Source organism: Pogonomyrmex barbatus, unplaced genomic scaffold (genome assembly GCF_055798465.1).
Source record: "Pogonomyrmex barbatus isolate J1 unplaced genomic scaffold, ASM5579846v1 scaffold1, whole genome shotgun sequence".
Lineage (NCBI taxonomy): Eukaryota > Metazoa > Arthropoda > Insecta > Hymenoptera > Formicidae > Pogonomyrmex > Pogonomyrmex barbatus.
In genome coordinates, this window is record NW_028297098.1 from 28,624,686 (window position 1) to 28,646,758 (window position 22,073).

Consider the following 22,073-nt stretch of genomic DNA (forward strand, 5'->3'; position numbering starts at 1 on the left):
CAGCTTTAAAGTTCGATTATGGTGTCAAACAGAATTAAAACACACTTTCTGTCCGCCCGTTGCGACAGAATGACCGATTTTGACCGCGTCAGCCATATTCAACTGAGAGTTTAATCGTAAATCTGGTGTGTTCCGCGCCGCTTGTATCGACGTGTCATCCATAAATATACGGATTTCAATGAGAATTTAAACGAAAAATGGTTTCATCAAAGTGGAATCGAAATGTTTTTGGTTCAATCGGAGATCCATCGGGGACGGTGATATCGAATTTATTGCTACGGTGATTTCACCAAGGTTTGTACGTATACGCAGGAAGAGCTGATGTTACAACGCAATAATAATATTAAATCTTATGATTTTAGTCGTCGCACTATTTGAGTCGCACTTGAGTCGCAAAAATAATAAGATTATGTTAATATGTATATCGCATTTCGCAGTCTAAATATTTATGTTTTCCAATGGAAAATTTCAACAATCATAAGTTACGTGACTCCAAAGGCTATATTTTTAATAAAATTGCTATTATGTATTCCATATAATTAACAAGTAATTATACAATTTCCATTCGTTCCCGCTTTTACGCTTTTAAAGTGTTTGTAAAACAAGCACTAAATTTCGAGTAACGAGATTTCGAACAATCTACCCAATCGTGCTGATCCTCTGAAAACTATTAAAATGGATAGAGCATGTTTCGAAGTTCTACTGCACCATTGTTCACTTACATGACGAAGGACGGTTAGTTCAAGGGATTAGTGGTCGTTTCCAAATTCACTTCAACTCTCTGATACGCCAGTTCTGTCCATTACTGTTAAAGTAGCTACTTAACTTTTAATATGTAAATTTCATCGCGCTGAGAACTTTAAGAGCATTATATCCTTCTCCTCATAAAGGATATATTTTGAGAACAACTCGAGTTTATTAAAACACTTTATAAGACACACCGAGGAAAATATACATTAGGAAAATTTATTTTAATGACAAGCGAAATGCGTTCTGAAGAGAATTAAGTACTGATTAGCGAACAGCAATAACTTTAATGAATAATTGCGCAGGCGGTAATATATAATATGGGGTTTCGGGTTAACTTGAAATACCAGTCTATTCGTAAACGACGAGGCCGTTTCTAGGCAATCACTTAAGAGCAATGCCGCCTCTCACCTTTCAAGGATATATCTTCCGCTTGTCAAACTTTAAGTTTCTCGCGAAAGTGTCACGTAGAAGGGTCGTTGCGAAACTTCACGCTGGGGAATAGTCTGAGCAACAGGGATGTCACTCGACAGTCTTCATCGATTCGGATGAGCTTAGGAAACAGCAACAATAAACTTTCCTCAGCCATTCCCAAGTTGCGAAATTGCAGTAATTGAGCCAGTTCCATTTGTGCCATTAATGCTGTCTCTTGAGTGGCTCATTGAATTTATTTCGATTATCGAAAAGCAAGCTAAATTTATTGGTAAATTTAACAAACCCTAATTTGAACGAATGAAAAAAATGAAATAAAATCATTTTTATTATTTTCTTAATTAATAAATTAATAAATTATCCACTTAGCCTGCTCAAAACATTCTCGTAAGCTGATTTCCAATTAATCGATTTCTACGTAGGCTAGACGTTAATCATCGTAGATGTTCCGTAACAGAAATTTTGATTGTGTTTGCGACAGTGGTATGGTTAAGTCCTTGCTGATCAAGGAGGAATTGAATTTGTACCACAGTTAATGCTTCGAGCAGTTAGTTGCGCGCTCAAACAGAGCTCTCAGAACTTTATCGGCGTGAGTGCGAGGAACTACCTAAGATCTTGTTCCATTATCGATAGGATTGCGTTCGGAACAACATGCTTAATCAAACTGAGATAATATTTGTATTTGTCCTTCTTTCATTTCTGATCAGTTTTGAGAACTCCGTGCATTTCGTAGACGATTTCATTTTCGCGAGTTTTTATTGCTTAAGAGGATGCTGAAACTGACAAACGAATTCCGACGAGAGCGTTCGTATATGCACATCTAACATACATAGATGTGCATACATACAGACACATGTTAATGCACAAACTTTAATTGTGGAAAAGAATTTCCAAATCTAATAATAAAATTAGTAAAAAAATTAAAGCGATACAAAAACTATCACATTCCGTCGCTAATACAGACACAAGTTCAGCATCCCCCCATTAAGAAATTGTACTATCGCTTAATCTTATTCATTCCGGTACATCTACGGCGTTGTCTACGGAAATGAAGTACGGGTTGTTCGCTGCGAATGACGGCGGCAAAATTTTCTCAAGTTCTTCCTGCGAGAGATGCACTTACTAGCTCATTCATATTTTATGTGTAGAGTGAGGCCGGTCTTTCCCTGTCTGTACTAGCGAATATCATGCCGCCGTTTTCAATGCGCGGCAAACGGTCAGGAGCAGGAAATAGAGGGAAAGAGAGTGAGAAAGAGTGGCAGAGGATCCCAGGGGCGTTTTCTACAGTCGAAGACGCATGCGAATGACTTTAGGGATGTAGTACAAGTGCGAACCAACCGCGGACGTAGAAATTGCTCAAATATTCAGTGGGAATGGCGCGACGGTGCATCATCCCTTATCCTTTTGGGACAAAGAGAGATTTATCATTTTCGTCGCGTCTAACAAATGCGTGTCGGTAAAGTCTCACTTAGACTTCGACATGACAGTTTTTACTTTTGTACTGATTATGAAGCCGTCGCGATATAACGAGAACGTAAGCCTATTAAATTTCAATGAGACCGAAGATAAAATCCGCGGATGCGAATATGGAGGTATAAAATATATCAAGACACACACACACACACACATATATATATATATATATATATATATATATATATATATATATCGAGACATATATTTTTTCATTTGCCTTTTAGATTTGGTGCACTCTATACGGCGTAGATTGCATTTCGTCCAAATTGTCGGAAACGAAAACAAACGGGATTGCTAACTGTGACAGATGTTCCGATTACGTAGCACATATAGTCTTCGGTTGACTCCTTTGCAATGAGCATTTCGTGTCACGTTCTCATGATACTTTAACGGTATTCTGTAGATTCGCATCTTATTCCACGTGCGGAACGTAAGGTAGAAAATCCCGGATTCCGGTAGGCGGCTCCGCGGACGTGCACGATTAAAAATTCATAGAAAATCTTCGAGTCGAGTACGATTTTACGGAATCTTGGATTTATCCAAACTTCCGCGGAAGTTCGATTGCATTAGCACGATTGTATCGCTGTCGGGAATCGATTTCGTGCGTAAAACTTTCTCGATCGCTCAGAGATCGTTTCGATATATACCTAACGGGTAAATTATTTAAAAGTAGATACCTATTATTCTTTTACGAGTCTTTGTATAAATCTTAGAAATAAGAAAATCCCGCTACTTTCGCAGGCAGGAGGGTTGCAAAATTGAATAGTCTCCTTCGTCGGGATTCCTACAAATACCACGAAATTGCCGTGACATTGTCCGGGCACTCGAGTGAATTAACGTTCTCTTTGAAAGGATTAAAGTAGAATCGCGTGTAACTTTTCCCCGCGGCTCGAGTTACGACTCGAATTTACAATTATTAATGCACGTGAAAGGAAACGTTACTACGTAACTGTAACGAATCCTTCTTTGTTCCTAAAAAGTCCGCCACTTCTAACGGCCAAAGCCACTTTCGTCCTGCCATTCGGGAAAATACCAACGACGTGCTTCCCAGACGTTCGTCGAAAGCCGCAGCATGCTTTCGCGGCGACGTGGTACAGGAAAGCATGCAACTGCAACTGAAACGAAGCACTTCCGTCGACGTGCGGAATTTACATCGCTCGCATATTCGTAGGCAAGTTAACACGACCAGTCGTCTTCGTCGTCATCGTCGTCGTTGTCGTCGTCGTCGTCGTCGTCGTCGTCGTCGTCGTCGTCGGTTGTCGGTGGTTCTAACATTCGCCAGTAAAACCGGAACAAAACGAGTACAACTCGTTTTAGTGGCGTATAGCATAAAACGGAATACCGCGCCGGTAAAACACATTTCCATAACGACTATTTTTTCAGGGAAATAACTTAGAGTAGTGCGAAACTTTGACTTAGCTCTGTGATACTAATGCAAAATGCATTGATGTTTGTTAATACGTTCAATATTACAGCTAATGGAAATGATTGCATCCCGTAAATATCAGTAATATTAATTATTTAATTAAAATAAATAAATTAAATAAGTAGAATAAATTAAAATACATAAAATTATTTAGAGAAAATCTCCATATTCATAAACAAAATATATATATATATATATATATATATATATATATATATATAAAATCGTTGATGTATTTTCAGAAAAAAGATTACATTGATTTTTTTTTCGCAAACTTTTTCGGAATTTATTTTATTTAATTACTTTTTGGACTACTTATTTTGTGCGACTAAAAAGAAAGATAGTTAGCGACGTTTGGACGAGTTTTTGTTGAGTTATATGCAGCACTCTTGAAGAAAATATGCAAACGGCCGTCACGACGTTTTCTTTATTTCCAAGAGATTTGCAATTCAAAATTTGCAATTAACCTTCGCCTCGACTTATAAACAAATATGAACTATATTCTTCTCATTGCCAGATACCAATTTAATCAGTGGTAATCGAGTGAGATCTAGATCTCTGATATGATGACGTTTAAAATCCAATACCTTAAGAAATTATTTTTCACCAAGAAAAACAATATAGTCGTAATTCACGTTCCGCGTCTAATATCGACGTCAACGAGATTGAGAGAGTTCGAGACGAAAGTTCCTGCTCGCGCCAATACACACCAACTCTCTGCTTGGTGACTGACTTCGATTCAAGTATCGACTGCAATTGACCGGACAGGTCTGTGTGCCATTCGAGCGATTCGGCCTGCTTCTGACGCGTCAGCTATTTATGTTCGCCGACTCTCTTGTTTCATCCCTCGGTCTCCGCCACGCTCGAACCTCCTCTATTTCTGCCCTCCATCGTCTTAGACCCTTCTTGTTTCCCCCGAGAATAGCAGTTTTTGACACACTAGAAAATTTCACCGGGAGGACTTCATGAATTCTTATTTCTAAATCTACTGCGAGAAATACGAAAAGACAAATTACAAAGGGCGAATCTTGAAATGAAACGAGCGGAGCGGTTTAGAAGATCAATTTATGGTCTTTACTACCTCTTCGTGTGAACTAGATCTTGATTTTTTTTTCACCCAACATTGGTCCGTAGATGAATATTTTCCTGTGTGAATGCGTATGGTAGCTCAAACATTTTATTTTACAGATTTAACGATACGCACGTGCGTTTCGTTGCGTTCGCAGTTCAATGGACCACGGACTTTCCACGTTTTTCATTCGCAACATGTGCGAAAAGCCAGAGTTGAAATCCCTGTTATTGACAGCTCGAATTTTTAATATCGCGCTCTCATACTTCGTAAATTCTAAACTTCAAAAATAATTGCATTAGCTCAATTTTCTATACGCGCTTAATCTTTCTAATGGATTTCGATGAATATAATGGCGAAATGGTTTTAGCGAAAAAAATATTGTCAAAACAAATTTCATTCTAGACCGAATTTGAGAGACAATGACTTTTCGGATAAAAATATTAGCAAAAATATACATCATAAAACGTAATATTCGAATCTAAATGAAGGCTATGGATCTTTATTAAAGTCTGAAGAATCAAAATTTTAATGCGTATTATTTTTTATGGCTCATTCCGCGGAATCATCCCGCGTCTTGTCGCGCGAGTTCCAGTACGCGTTCTTTCCTTATTTTATCCTCGTTATTCTATTCTCGTTTCCTTCTTTCGCTCTCTTTCATCTCTTTCTTACACCATCACTCCTTACGAGCGGTGACACCGCGAGAGTAGCAAGACCGGCGGAAGCCATTTCCGCGGCGCTCCCATAATTTACGTAACTGCATCATTCTTCTTGTTTCCACTTATGCAATAGGAACAACGGTTGCGTCGTGCTCGTAAAGATAAAAAATTGTCACCAAGCTCCCGAGATTGCCGAGCGTCCGCGTATAGTATTTCACTTTTACGGAGTCCCTTCACGCGGCTAACCGATTGTTCCTACCTCCTTCACCTTCTTCTTCCTCGCCTCCTTCGTTCTCCATTCGCGTTTCCCTCTCCGCGACCGGATTTAATGCGGTGCCGATTAAGATCTAAAGAGCCCTTTCGGCGTGTTTCCATTTCCTCCGACCGAGATCTCCGCGAGCATTCCATTCTCCCTCCGCATCATCCACGGGCATACACCAAGCTTAAATCAGACAACCACTTCCACCGTGTGTTTGCCCTCGTAGCATCAGCACTGAAATCATATAACATGGTAATCACGTTGCCACGGCACGTAACCTATTGTGCCAAGGGAAATGGCGATGATGCCAGACCACCTTTACGGGGACGATTTCGCACAATAATCGCGCGCGCCGCGCATTTCCGGGGCCGGGACCCGGAGCAGATAATCGGCGGGATAAAGAATTCCGATCGAGCCGGTAAACTGCGTTCCAATAATGATTCCGCCGATCGCGGTTATCTCATTTTTGAAATTGCAGCTCTGCCATATAGAACGGAGCTGGTCGTTTCGATGCTTGTAGAACGGAGGAAGTTTAATAGGAACTCACGGAACGAGTATTGGGACTGCAGCCAAATAGCGATCTTTCGAATATATTGATGGTAGTAAACAGAAAAAAATGTTGTGCCCCCTCGTTTTATTATCATCTAGAATTTAATTGGACAATGATAAAATTATTCTTCCGGTTTGTCGAGAACAATCGACGAAGAATTCTATCGTATTTTATCTCGATGTAAATAGCAATCATGTTTAACTCTTCACAGTTACGTTTCATAAAATTTATATTTACCCGAGCCGTTTTTAAAGTGTTATCAAATCAACAATATTAGTTTTATTAACTTTAAGAAATTACAGTATATAATTCCAACCTTTAAGAAAATAATAGCGTTCTACTGAAAAACTTAATTTTAACATGAAAGATGATGCTAGGATAATTTTGACTCTGAGTGTGACCACAAAGGGTTAATAATTTAATACGTCAAGATTCTTTTTTCTGCGTCAAAGTTCAACCATAATCGAATCAATTAATCAATCCTTAAAACTTCTACAAATCGTTGAGGCTCACACAGCTGCGAAAATTTATTTTCATACGGAAATTTTAAGTATAACCCGTCGTGAACGAATGTCAAGGTTGAACTCGTCTCCGACAATCGACATTAAACCTTATATTCGATCTGAGCGTGTTGAAACATCTGGTCAAGCAAACGTTCAAAACTTCCATGCATTGCATACAGACGATCTCTGTCAAGGGGCGAACTCGACACCGATACGATTCGGTGCCCGGAATAGTCGAGGGCCCCTCTCCAACTCAGCAACATTCGACGCAATCAATTCGGTTGGTTGGTTGGTTGGTTGGCTTAACTATCCCGATATTCCGTCATCTGGGACAGTGTCGAGTCGACGTGTCTGTTCGAAACAATCAAACTGGCGCGATTTAATCTACTGAATTTGTCGATGAAACTACCGCCGTTGTGTTCGACAGTGGAAATGATGTTTCCTTCGCATACCGAACCGCTCGCTCCTCGAAATCGCATAAACACTTTCATTTCTGACAAAAGTGTCTTCTTTCAAACATTCTTCTATCTCTTCCTTAAGTTACTAGAATATCCATATTAATCCAATAAGAAATTTTATTTTCTCAGATTCGTAAGTAAACGGTCCGAGAGTTGCGGACGAGAGTTTCTGGAAATTCTAGAAATGACTTATTGAATTTATTAATTTAAATTCATTACAAAAGGCGTTCAAGAGCTTGCCCGATCGTATATAAATGCCACGATTCTTTCGATTGTCTTAAAAAAATGTTAATATATTATTGTAACAAGTAGCAAAAAATTGAACGCGTCTTGTGCTTTAACAGTACATATTAAATTACATCCGACAGGTATTCGCGAATATTTAGGGCTCTTTGAATATTCAGGTGCTTGAGAATTCGTCGACCTCTTTCCCGATTTCTTCTGCGGCGCTCTTTCCGCTTCTTGACGGTGAAAAAGGGATCGACCTAGCTGCACGCTGGCTAACTGTGCCTCCGTTGAACCGAAAGTCGGGACATTATAAATCTTCACGTACCGTGAATCAGCCGACACGCTACTAAAACCGTGAGAAGTGATGCGCATTATCTGCGAGAGACTACGACAGATTTTGTTGGTCCCCCCCTCTCTCTCTCTCTCTCTCTCTCTCCCCCTCTCTCTCTGTCTCTCTCTCTCTCTCTTTTTCTCGCACGACCCATTTACGTCGCGTCTGTCTTATCTACGTATCGACACGATTTCGAGTAAATAAGCCGACGTTCTACGCGCCAGTAGAAAAGGAATCGGGCGTTTCCCGCTTCGAGTCACGGATTACAGAAAGCACGGAGGATCCGCTCAACCGTAAAAAAGCTCGCGATCAAGATGGATGGATGAAGTAGAATGTTTCCCAGGGAGTTTCCATTTGGAAATCTACCGGAATAATTCAAACGTAACTTTTTATGACGCGAAGAACAGTCATTTCGCAACAATATAAAGCGCATGAACGGTACAGCATGTTTACAAGGAACTTTCTTCATTTATTCCAGCGAAGAAAATCTGCACGAGAAATATTTACGATCATAAACAATTAATGGCTCTCCTTCACGTAAGCGCATGTAATTAGCGCGTAATTTATTCAAATTCATACATCCTCTGGATCTAAAAGCACGCAATAAATGCATGAATACGTTTATTTTTACACACCACACGTGTTCGTCAAATAAATTTTGACATATGCATCTTTATGTCCTCGTGTAACAATCCAGAAGGAATGTACTCCTTTTCCATCCCGTTGCCGCCCATATTGCGAGACCTGTCTCATGGTACGCGCTTTATATATGATCCTTCGCTTTTCTTTTATGCTTCAGACCGATATCCGCATCATTTCTCACCTACACCTGAGCAATAAACAGGTCTTCAAGCACTTGCTGAAAATTCCCGGCGATATTCCAGAACTGAAGTCTAAAAAAGTCTAAAAAAGAAAGCCGTCGAACCTCCTCCTTACTTCGACACTACAAAAGACGTACCGTTCTTTTTCTAAAAAACGTCCCTCCGATGTACATCCCTTTGATGTACACATTAAACTTTTTCAATATTATCTTCAAATCGCTACTTAACTCTCGCATTATGAACGGAAGCCCTTATTACACAATACGCCCTTATTACTAATTATCATCGTTTCTCCCGTAAGCATTTATTCTTTGTGCAATATCTTAATTACTTCAAAATGAAATTCCTTTATTATGTAATAATTGTCCCCCCCCCTCTCTCTCTCTCTCTCTCTCTCTCTCTCTCTCTCTCTCTCTCTCTCTCTCTCTCTCTCTCTCTCTCTGTATTCGATTCAAAGATATCTTCATATCGTTACTGCCTCGTTACAAATAGACTAAACCTATTCATTTTCCTTTTCTTCTTCTTAAATGCATGAAATGTATTAAAAGACATATCGCGCTATAATATGGAAGCCTTGTTCGTCTAGTGAGCAATGAGGCAGCCGTGTGTATGGAAGCCGCCTTTTTACGAGAAAAGTATCAGGATCCGATACCTAAATCGTTTCATCCCGCTCTCTTCCAGTCCATTCCCCTCGACCAGGAGGATCTGGTGATCGTTCTAGTGGGAAAAGTTTCGCAAAAGGAAAACGCGGCTATCGCGCTGCAATGGTATAAGGAAATACGTAAGCAAGTGTCGAGCCGTTAAGGAAAAGAAAGAAGAAGAAATATATACGCGCCTTTATACGAGAGACTGAAGGAGACTGCTGCGTTGAAAATATATATACGCAAGTATCTTCGGACGTTTAATAGAGCGTTGCAATGGCAAAATCCTTTTCCGTAATTATTATCCGGAATGATTTCGCCGACCGTCGCGCTCTACGGAGAAGAGAACGCCAGATTCAACGTCGCGGAAAATGGATTTTCTAGAATAAGTGCAGGAAGAGACAATATTTCATTTGCAGGAATTTATTTAATTATTTTCCGGAATTCGATTAACATCCTCGCGTATCTTTACGACCTTTTCGAATAGTTCTCGTGCGGATTCCTTCACACATTCCCACTTCCGACAACGGCGCCTTCAAAAGGATGATTATTCATAACTACGAGCGGTGAAGAGAGCGTTTTAAATGTGCGGCAAAAGAACGCGGATTCTTCGAGAGATGAAATCTTAAAACTAAATAAAATCTTAAATATAAAGCCGTGCGGCGCACTTCTGTTGATTAGGACACTTTTACGGTTTGCATTTTACGACGAGGAAATGTCGAAAATTGAAAATTACGCAAATACCAAACCGCTGAATTACCGTCTCGCTTTACGTTTCATGGTATGCAAAATTAACCGGCGGAACATGAAAAATCCGACGAGTCTAATCAAATCGAAACGAGCCCGTTGCAAAACCTTTCCTGACCTCGTTTCATACGATTGCACTGTCATATTTATCGTGTTTTATTTGTACGTAAATAGATCTGCCGGGCAGAAACGATTTAAAGTATGTCCTAGTTTCCAAAAAAAAAAAAATATTCTATTCTTTTTTGATGACTGCGAATTTCAAATTGCAAATAAAGCAAAAGTTTCTTGTTGTAAAACCAATAGCGAAATGAGAGTCAATGAAAACTCGGACTTTTATTACTGTAAACTGGTACTGGAAAAAAGGTAAAATGAATCAAAAGCGGAATTAAATAATTCTCTTCAACTCTTTTTTTTTTCTTTTTTTTTTATATCGCGTGTCAATTTTCCATCTTTTCACCGACTTTTTATATCTCTAATTTAAATCGCCATTCTGTTTCATATAATCGAGTGAACTTAATATCGTGATTCCTTCGTTCATTCTGACCGACGTCACGGTATACTTTTTTGGTTTTCGGAATGTCTGTATCGTATTAACCATGAAGAGAGATCTAATCGGCCATCCACAACAGCGATATCGAAAGAAAATAGAGGACGAGTATCGCGTTTCCATGATCCGCCACGTACGCGAGCGGAAGATAGCTTCGCCCGGTGGTGGCTACGTATCGGGCGAGGTACCTCTTTCCCTGTTACAATATATCCCGTTAGCTACGTTTTCCAACCTTCTACGTGACCCTTTGTATCGACGCGACGTGTGGGGGTCCTGACGTGCACTTACACGCGCCCATGTTCGAGAGCGAGATCCGTCGAATCCGATTCGCATCTCGCGTGCATGCGCGCGCGCCAAAAGTGGCCGATATCTACGGATCGCTGCTGCCCCCGCACGCTAAAAGCACACTCAGTCACACCCCGATGCTCTCGCTTAATTGCTTCGGCAAAGCCCTTACCTACCCGAAAGCGCGGACTAAAATCACGGAAAAGGAGCAGCCGGGAGGATCACAGGCGTCCCGGCATCAGAAATAGGTCGCGCAACTCTTTTTTTTTTTTTTTCACGTGTCGTTCACCCCGCACTGAGTGCCTTTGAACCGCTTTTTTTATTAATAAAAATAATGTTGAATTATACGCGACGTCTTCTCGTATTACGCACTTCATTGAGTAGATATTACGTGAAATTTCACTTCGATGTACATCGCCGTTAAGACACAACTTTACTTCTTCGATGATTAATCACTTTGCAGAGTCTTGATGGAATCGAATGGGATTGTAATAAACAGGATAAAAACTTCAGCAAAGGAAAAAAAAAGAGAGAGAAAGAGAGAGAGAGAGAGAGAGAGAGAGGGAAAAGAGAAAGTGAGCAAACTGCAGATGGGTGATTTATTATGCCGCACTATCTCGGCCTTTCGAGGACAATAGGTTAATATTTCGCGAAAAAAGAATAAGAATCGAGAGAAATGGGTTATACGTGTGAAGAATAGTCGATATTTCCTTCGCGGGATCATTTCTCAGAGGTTTCGACGTAAGAGCATTAATCGCCCCCGTCGAGGGTGCTTGTCTCGTATCATGCTCTCCCTTCCCCCTCCCCCTTCTCCCCGCGCCGGACGGGCATTAACTACTTACCACGGTCGACTTCGCGACGTTATCAATATTGCAGCTTCCATTCCCTTAATTTCATAAAGTTCGAAGCAGCGCGCCATAGCTCGTCCTCGGACTATATCGAGGCTCTTTAAAACTGCATTATCGTTTCCTCTCCGTCTCGGATCTTAATTCCCCGAGATCCGCGGACTATCTCGTAGGCGCCGCCCAACTTTCGAACACCGGCCCTTTATTAACTTTCCCGCTTTTTACCCCCTGGTCCCTTATCCCCCGGCTGCACGCGTTCGGTTCTTAACCATCGACAAACTTTAGTGAGCTTCAGTGAGCTGTTACCAAAATCGATTTTCATTCTCGCGCTCGGGATACAGATAAGACTTAATCCGTTTTAACATAACAGTGAATGTTGCTTCTTCCAATATAGTTGCTATATTGAAATATTATCGGAAGTCCTGAAAATAGATAGCTATTAATTTTCTTTAAATCGGGAATGAAATATAACTTATAACTAACAGACATTTCAAAAAAATTAAATGACAAGAATATTTTATTTATTTGTATGTATATATATATATACATTCGACTATTCATAAATCATTTAAATCAAGAAGATGTTAAAGTTGAATTATTTTGTAAAATAAAAACTGCATGATATTCGCGATCGATAACGAATCGTGCATATCGATTTATGCGGAACAGATGAAACTTTCGCGAATTAAATTCAAAGAAAAAATGACAGTGACAGCTTTTGAATTAATCGGCAGTTTCTGAATTAATCCGTCGCAGCCGAATACCGAGAGAGACAACATGGATGTTCGCGAAGTAGCAATATGGCAGTACAGCTGGCCGATAAGTTTCCGAAAGCGTTATGGGTTGACCGGTCGCCCTTTTGAGGACCAGCTGCGTGCTTGTTCTAGGAGTTCGCGTCTAAATAGTCGCCAGGACGTCGACAGTTTCGCAAACTGAAGTTGGACGATAACAGCGTGACGCGAATGTCGCAGAGGGTAAGTTTCACCCACCCCCCCCCCCCTCCCCAGGAAAGAACACGAGATGACCAGCCGTCGTCGTCGCCAACTTGAATCAATCAAAGGCCAGACTCGCTGCATTTATTCGCGGAACAGACAGAGGAGACTCGCGTGTTTTCCGTCCGACTTGCTTTGAATTCCCGATTCGCTAGACCGCGGAAAAACTTTTCCAACCACGCGATTTCTATGCGAAAACCCCCCCTGATCCTCTGTCTCAACGGAAGGATCAAGGCGGAATCTTGTCCGAGAGTTAACCAGTCCACGTTTCGATCGAGCGGAAAATTCGTCCCGGAAAGCGACATTCGGATTGCAGGGATAAGAACCAATACAATTTCGGAGAGTTTAATTTTGAATATCATCACCGATTCACGTAATGTAGGTTAATCGAAATGATAGACAGAAATGCCAATATATTATTGTTATTTGTTCCTTTGATATTGATAACCCAAATTTTAATGAATTCATTATACCTGATATTATATCTGAATTCATTATACTTGATAAATAAATCAACATTTTACAGAATTTTTATAAAACGTTTTATTTATTATTAAAGAGATAATTATTAAGGAGATAATTATTAAATAATAAACATCAAGTATTTTTTTAATAAATACAAATAATAAATACAAATAATTTGAGTAAATAAATTATGAAAAATTTATAAACAAAATATAATAAAATATTTTTTACACGATTTCTATTTTAAAAAATCTAATCAAAATTTTTATCTCAAAACTTTTAATAAATATATATTTGCAATTTTATTCTAAAAATTCTATTTTATTGTACATAAAAGAAATTAAATAAAGTTTTATATTATATAATTATTCTAATAGTATGTATTAATAAAAAGTTATTAATTTCAAAAATTCTGTAAAAAAACTGTTCATTAAATAATAAAATGTTTTTAAATTGTACTGCTAAAAAGATTAAAACTACGGCTTTAATTTTATTTATTTCATTCTAGAGAAATGCTTTATTTGTTCATATAAAAATTCCCTTTATGGAGGAATATTTTTTATTTTAACTGAAAAATATCCCTTTCAATCTCTATTCAGTATTATTGAAAGATCAAAAAATGTCTCTATTATACGTGTGACGTTTATAACATCAGATTCATCAAAAAAAGAGTTCCAATAAAATTGGAATGGCAGTCGATGGTACTTCAAATAAAATATTCTTTCCACTTCCATTGAATAATATTACAAACTGGGGAAAAATCAATTTTGATTTGTCTTGAATGGCAAATTCCGAAACTGTACCATGTTTCCAATCGCGGTGAAGTAGCTTCATCTCCGGGTCGAAAGTCGAGACCGGGAAAAAGATTAGACGCAAGGGTCAAAAGAGAATGAATAAACGCCCCGACCCCTTCCTCAGGTTTTCGCTCCGAAAAATACCTGAGGGAGCAATGAATGGAAGAACGTATCTATGATACGAGTGGATACCTTTCAAAAGGACTCATGGGAGAATGAAGCTTATTCGTCATCCTGTCGGCTGATAGGTCGTACCAGCCACCATTGCGCCACCTTAACACACTCCGGAGATCCTCGAGGGCGAACTTCCAATACCAAAAAAAAATTATATATATATATATATATATATATATATAGAGCGTCATTCATCCTCTGAAAGAAGTAAATTTACTATAAATGTGCTCGGGGCGCGGTGAGTTCATAGATTAGAAGGCAATAATATCCCCTAAAAAAGAGTCCTGCTAATCTTCATCAATCAAATATTTACGAATATACTTTTGCCTGCGATAACTACTGATTCTATTTTGCGGCGGCTAAATGGTTTATAATGTATTTGAGAATAAAAAAATATTTTAAAAGCGATATAATAAAATGAAGTATCCAATTGATCAAAGATAAGAAAAAACAGAACTGCAAATAATCAATCGCGATTATTTCTCGTCTCATTAGTCCGGGATTTTTATTGAAATTTGCCGTTTCCAGGCAAAGGGAAGATAACTACAGCAAAAAGTCCGGTTGGATCTCAAATACACGGAATGTCCCTTCAGAAAATAAATTGCTTGAATAATGGAAAAGAATCGCTTGAGCCTGGCTTATGCATCTCTCTGATCTCCTTTCCTTTTCATCAAGGCTTCTAGCCAACAAGATCAACAAAACCGTTCTATCGCGTGTTACACGTAGCCAATCCCAATTGCATTCTTCTCTTTCTATGATTCCATACAACAAGATTTCTTTCGAGCTTTCGCCGATTCTTGCAAATTTGCTTCAGTTTTATTAAAAATATAGACGTATTCTAGTTTTTATCAAAAATGTTTATAACGCAAAAATTTAACTAATAAATTCAAATCTGATTTTTGTCACTTAATCTTCTAACGCGTCACTCAATCTGTTACAAGATTTATCAACATATACATACGTGAAAGTTTTCTTTATTTATCTGTCAGCACCTCAAGAATTCTTCTCGTGCAGCTTCCCTCGTGTCTGAAGTATCCGCAATGAAAACGAGACGGAAGTCACGCTAAGAATCCGTCACGACTTGCGAAAGAAAAAAAAAAAAAAAAACAAAGGCACAACTATGGCAAAGCCGTGGGGGGAATAAGAAAGCCAAGAAGGAATCCTAAGACGTTCAGTTTATCACGCTGCCAGCTTTAACAAAGCATTCTCGTTTAACGGAGATAACGTTCACCACGCAGGAAAGAAATCGGAATTCGTGCGACAACTTGGCTCCTAACAAGGATGACTCTTCCGCCTGCCAAAGAGTTTAGCGAGTTTCAATTTTTGTTGTTAGTTTCATGAAACAGTGGATGTTAATAGGAAAGCACATATATTAAAAAAATATCACTTTTTTTATCTTATCTCTTATCTAACGTTAGCGTCTCATTTATAGCGATTTTTAATATAATTATAAATTATCTCAGAGAATCTTTAAATTTTTTTCCTTTCCCTGATGCAAGGAAGAAATTTTATCTCACTCGAGCTGTTTTACTAGCTTTAAAATATCGCGTCATGTTCCGCAATACGAGATATGCTGCATAAATCTTAGATGCTCTTGCCGTTTCTTAAGCATATTGATTGACAGATGCAGAACGCTAGAAAATCCGACATTTCGATTCTACGGGTCACTGCCTCTCGCATTGGCATTCTTCTTGAGAAGGTTACAACCAGCAACCTTCTCAGGCTCCAGAAAGAATTCGTTCTGAAGCTCAATCCGACTCGCGCAATAAGTGTCACTGACCTAACGTGCACGTACTATAAAACAGTCCGCTCGTTTCGTTGCTGAACGTGAAATTTAATTCGGAAGGCAACTCGACAGATACGTAACAAACTCTCGGTTCGTTCTACTTTAATCTTAAAAGAAAGCAATAACAACATAAACAAGAGATACTCTTTCTTCCGAACAACAAGATCGAAAAACTTGTCAAGGTCTATAAACTTGCGAGAAGAGAAATTTATAAGAGAAATGCGAAGAAATCTCTACAATACATAATTTAGAATACTGTAATCTGGATTAGTGTGTCAGTGTGAATTAGTTAGTTTATCGCGAGAATATTCGATAATACACTGAAAGGCATATCTTTCAACGTTAACGTGAAGTCCGAGATCGAAGCTTCGAAGTATTTTAATTTACGATGTCCCTCGATGTCATGATCGCGAAGGCGGATGTAGGCACGAGTCATCAAAACTATTTCACGTCGCGCCGTGAACCTTTTCAGAGTGTCGTGCTGGAGATGAATCGACTTGGGATGATGGTGGATCTCTCTCACGTCTCAGTGCCCACGATGCTGGCCGCGATGTCGACGTCGAGGGCGCCGGTGATTTTCAGTCACAGCAGCGCTCACGCTCTTTGCAACTCCTCGCGAAATGTGCCTGACCACGCGCTGCGACTTTTGGTAAGCACGTCGACAGCAAATACCGAAGATAACGAACGCGAAAATTAAAGGTCCAAGCACAATGGATCTAGATATTAGTGTCGGTCCACAATAAATATTTAATCTTTAAGCCGTAAGAAATTAACCAATCATAGTCGAGTATTTTTTTCATGTTCGATTATAATTGGTCAATTTCTTACTTCTTAAAGCTTAAATCACCTATTGTGGACCGACACTTAGGAACAGAAATAAATACTAAATTTTGAAAATCAAAAATTCGGAATAAAAATTAAATGTAATGCACAATGAATAAAAATTAAATGTAATGCACAATGAATATAAATAAGTATAAAATACAGTGGTAGCTCATATTTATATTAGAAATAAGAAATTTGACCAGAAATCTTTTATTATAGAGTTATAAACGAATATTGAAACATTAAATAGACAATAAAGAATATTAAATAGGCAATAAAGAATTTTCCAATGCGCGGAACATTAATGGAACGATTAAGTAACGCATTACAAAGTGCTGTTCTTGTATGACAATACAAGCTTCAATCAATGTAATATGAAACTTATTACAGTATAAATTTCCTGGAAATTTTGTAATGTAATGTCAGTAATTGAATTATTAATTCGATGCATTTTCCTTTCTCAAAACATTTGTACTGTAATAAGCTCCGTATTATCGATATCAATTATATTGTCGTGCAAGAACAACATTTTAAAATGTGTTACTAAATCGTCCCATTAATGTCGTGTGCAATGGAAAATTCATTGTTGCCTATTCAATATTTGTTTATAACTCGATAATGAAAAATTTCTGGCCAATCTTCATGTAACATTTTTTTCTTATTTCTACTTGTAGAATATGTTCCCGTAGTTAAATTCCAGAATATTCTGTATATTATGTGATGATCCAACTGCGAATTAATTATCTCGTAAACATAATCCTAAATTTATAAATTACAAAATGATTAGTAGCATATAACAATCTTTTTTTAAATTATGTATATAATAAAGACTTATTTCTTGTCTAAATAAATAATCCTTTTATGCCTTACCCAAAAGTTATGATATTAGGAGGAATATGAATATTTTGTTTGCAGGCGCAGACCGGTGGTATAGTTATGGTATCCTTCTATCCCCATTTTATCAGCTGTGGCGAAAAATCAACCCTCGAGGATGTAGCAGGTGAGTAATTATCACGATAAATTGTATTGTTTTATTTTCATTATTAAAAACAGATATTATATCATGCACCGGTTTATTTGCACCTCACAACGTATTAAATAAAATTTTATGAAATCCAATCAGCTGCAGGTATTATATGCTTAAAACTCGATATTTGTTTACCGAAATATGCCATTATCTTGAATTTTTGAAATAATGTAACGCGTAATAAAATCCAATATTTGATAAAATCGGCTATTTTCTGTATTCTTTCCGGAATGGAACTGGAAGTGACACTGATTAAAATGGTAAATGCTCTCTTTGTCAATTTGTTTTTTTCGTCACTATAAATTACTTCGGCGTGCTTTCATTTTTCGTAATTTTAAACACGATAATTGTCATCGTCTCCGTTCATGTTTCAAAATAATTAAAATTAAACTAGTTGAAAGAAATACACAAAAATCACATTCAGTTAGCCTGTTTTTCTTTTTATAATTGACATTCGTCTCATGTGACAAAACCGTAGCATTCAACGTTGCTGTAAAGTGAACATCAGGGAATGTTTCTCTGAAGTGAGTAAATGAGTTTTCGCGTTAGATGCCATTTCTCGCGGGTTACCATCTTATTTGCATTATTATAGAGCGGCTCGAAGTTCCAAAGACATTAACATTTCAGACACCGCTAGTAATGTAAACGCTGCGTGCGTGATATAATTAAATGTGTACGGATCACGGGACTGGGATTTTAATTTAGCACACATGAAACTCCACATGGAATTCTGTACGAGATTAAATTAAAACAAAATATAATATTTCTCGGTCAAAATATGACCTCATTTAAATTATTAATTCAGATAGATAGCTTGGGAAAAATAAAATTCCATGGTAGGATAATATTATATAACTTTTTCATAACTATTTCAAGTATGCTACGTTTTGCAAAGTTAACTGTCTAACTTTTCGTGGAAATCGATCGCGAAACTGAAACGTAAAAGCAAACCCGTAATCCAAAGTTCACACTTTGCGCGATCAAAGCGTCATTTCAAAATGTTTCCTGCGAAAACCCAGTATTTCTGCAGGCAAATGTAACAAAAAATGTCAATTACGCTTTCTGTGAGAGTAGCTAATTTCATTCGTATCGTCAAGCAACGTTAGTTTTTTTGTAAACGCAAACGTAAATTTTGATCCACGAAGAGGACGAATCGACATCGTTCATTATCCTCCTCTATATTAGAAAGCAATTTCGCGGTACAGGAGGACGCATAAAACTTCCGCGTAATTCTTAATCCTCGCGTATATAATAAACGACATAATAAATTCTTTAATTTCGTCCATTTTTCGTCCGCTAATCTCCGGGGGATTTCGTGCGCAAAACCAGTCTCGACTCGGAAACCTCAGAAAATTTGTAATTTTCCTAGGATCGCGATAATCTCTAGGTCGCCATTATCCAGTGTTTTCACGTGTTCCTACGAGAATAAGCGAATAACAATGTTGTCTTAAGATGCAGAAGACGTCTCTCTTATGACAACTGAAAAACACTCACAATTCCGTAATCATACGTGAATGCAGTGAATATCCAGTCGAATAGCACCGCGATCGCATCTTTGATATGTTAATGCAACAAAAGAAAGAAAAAAAAAATGATAATTGCTGGTCCAAACGTACCGCGTATCGGACATGGCGTAATCGGGCGTAGCCGGATGCCCGAATAATCCCTTCCTTCCGCAGGCAGCATCTCTAATTGCTTTACATCGACGATCACCAAGCCGCGGAGAAAATTATGTCCGCCGAGGGGGTGCGCGGAGGAAGAAATTATTTGCGCGGAACGGGAAGTGTGCGTTAGATAGCGGGTGTGTGCAATAATAATTTCGGGATTGTAACGCGTCTCTCTCTCTCTCTCTCTCTCCCCCCCTCTCTCTCTCTCTCCGCCTCTCTGTGGCCATCGAGGCCGGTATTAACGTTGATGATTGATTTGAACGCTCTCATCATACACTCGCCCTTTTCCCTCCTCGCCCTATCCCGGCGCATTTTGCTCTTTCCAGCGGAACATGTTCCACGGTTACCACTGTCATACGCGCAACAATCACCTCCAGTTAATAACAACAGTGCGAATCGCGCATTAGCGCAGCAACTCGTAATTCCCCCGCATTACGTTTGTCATAATTGCTTCTTTGTTTACCGGGTGAATGTAATTTTCCCGATTTGCATTGCCTTGCATGATGAAATCGCGCCAGCAAAGTGCTACATTCGTTTCCGACAATCGGTGTTGTCGTTGACTTATGAATTATTTAGGTAATTATCTAGATGAATAAATGACTTTATTTTATCTTTATCATTAGAATATATATTTTATTTTCATCTAAATCAGGTAAAACAAGTATCGATGTAGGTAAAACAAGTTATTTTTTGTAAATTATTTTAATTAACGTGTAGTGAAATCTACGATACGATTGCAGAAATCATATAACAAATACTGATTGGTGCCAACTAAATAATTATGAAATTTTTATGTATAAGTATGAATCCGATTGTTTTAAATTTAAATATCGTTTCAAATATTTTTCAAGGAATATTATTCAAGAAGCAAGTTCTAAATGCAATACCGGCAATATATGTATTCGGTGCTGCTTTAACCCTTTGCGTTCACGTCGTCATCGCATCGCATCTCTAAATTTCTAAATTTAGTAATTAATAATTCAATAGAATTTCGCAAATATCACAGATCCACCGAAGTCTCTTTCGGTCCATTAATTAAACAATTAGAAGTTTTAAATTTACGCAGGTAAGATTGATTTTCTTCATCTAAAATACCCTTCGCTTTTACGTCACGTTTAAATTGCGAAATTGCCGTTCCAACGACTCACCGTTTACGTAGCGTTGTTTCTTCATTCCCACTTTGTAGGACTTTGTATATATTCTGCGCGTGTTCCGCACGCGAGTGCATCAAAATACACTGCATCCCGGAGAGACATTCGCACGTTATTCTGCTCAAACAAACGCGTCAACCGCGCTGTTTACGCCGTACATGCAAATCGAAAGATCTCACAGCAGCCTGTTAATGGAACAACCAACCATCGCGACGCGCGAGATGCGATGCAAACGCAACCTTCTATGTTTATAGTAACATGCAGCAATCACGCGGCAAAGTCATTCGCGTCCTTAACAAAAGCACTTCACAAAGATCCATTATACAAATGGCTCTCGATCCTTTCTCATTTTCCTGCGAATAGATACGCAATCGATACGACGGGATACGACGTAGCAATCTCCCAACCTTGGTGAAACGGGAGAGACTTTTTCCCGCAATTATTTACATAATCAAACGTACGTAAAATCAGAATTTCCGATCAACGAGGCTGCCTGCCTTGATCTTCTTATTCGCGTGATTTTCCGGCCGCGCTTGGTAACGACATGCGTCGATGTATTATAATCAATTTTGAAAGACCGCACCGAACCGGCCGACACATAATTTACGATATAATAGAGATAACGCGGAAGCAACGGCGGCGCAAACGTGAAAATCGAAATTTGTGACGTTTCTGATATGTTCCGCATCGCGAGCGACTCGAGCCCGAACAAAATTCCGGTGCAATGAATCGCGTCGTTATTCTACAGTTTGATCGGCTATGAATTATGTCATTTATCCGATCGATTATGCATGTCGTGTCTGCGTGACTGACACGCTATCCATTATGCAGGCTAAACCTTATAAATGCATTAACATTCATTAGACAAGTACTTTTCTGGTTGATTTTTGCCGTTGAATGCCGACGTTACATCGTTGCCGATCGTGAGGAAAAAAGAAAACCGTAACTAACGAGGGTTGGAAGCGAACCGGTTGATTATATACTCTACAAAATGAAAAAAAATATTTATTTACGGGAGAGAAAAGATTCGATTAACGTTTTCACGAAAAATGATTGACGTTATTTATAAAGACTAATGTAAAATAAATTACATCGGTATCGAGTAGTCGCGTCAGGCTGTTTAAACTGAGAATGCATAAAATAAATATGAAAATAATTTTTTAATTAA

General features: G+C 38.5%; 1 protein-coding gene across 2 annotated transcripts in view; it reads left to right on the forward strand.

Moving 5' to 3' along the window:
• Positions 1-22,073, forward strand: part of LOC105433318 (dipeptidase 1) — an 80,887-nt gene that overhangs the window by 38,862 nt on the left and 19,952 nt on the right. For both annotated transcript variants that reach the window (XM_089084949.1, XM_089084939.1), the window contains exons 7-8: positions 16,708-16,884; positions 17,976-18,060. In XM_089084949.1, the coding sequence (XP_088941075.1) occupies positions 16,708-16,884; positions 17,976-18,060 (262 nt within the window). The remainder of the gene's footprint in view (positions 1-16,707; positions 16,885-17,975; positions 18,061-22,073) is intronic.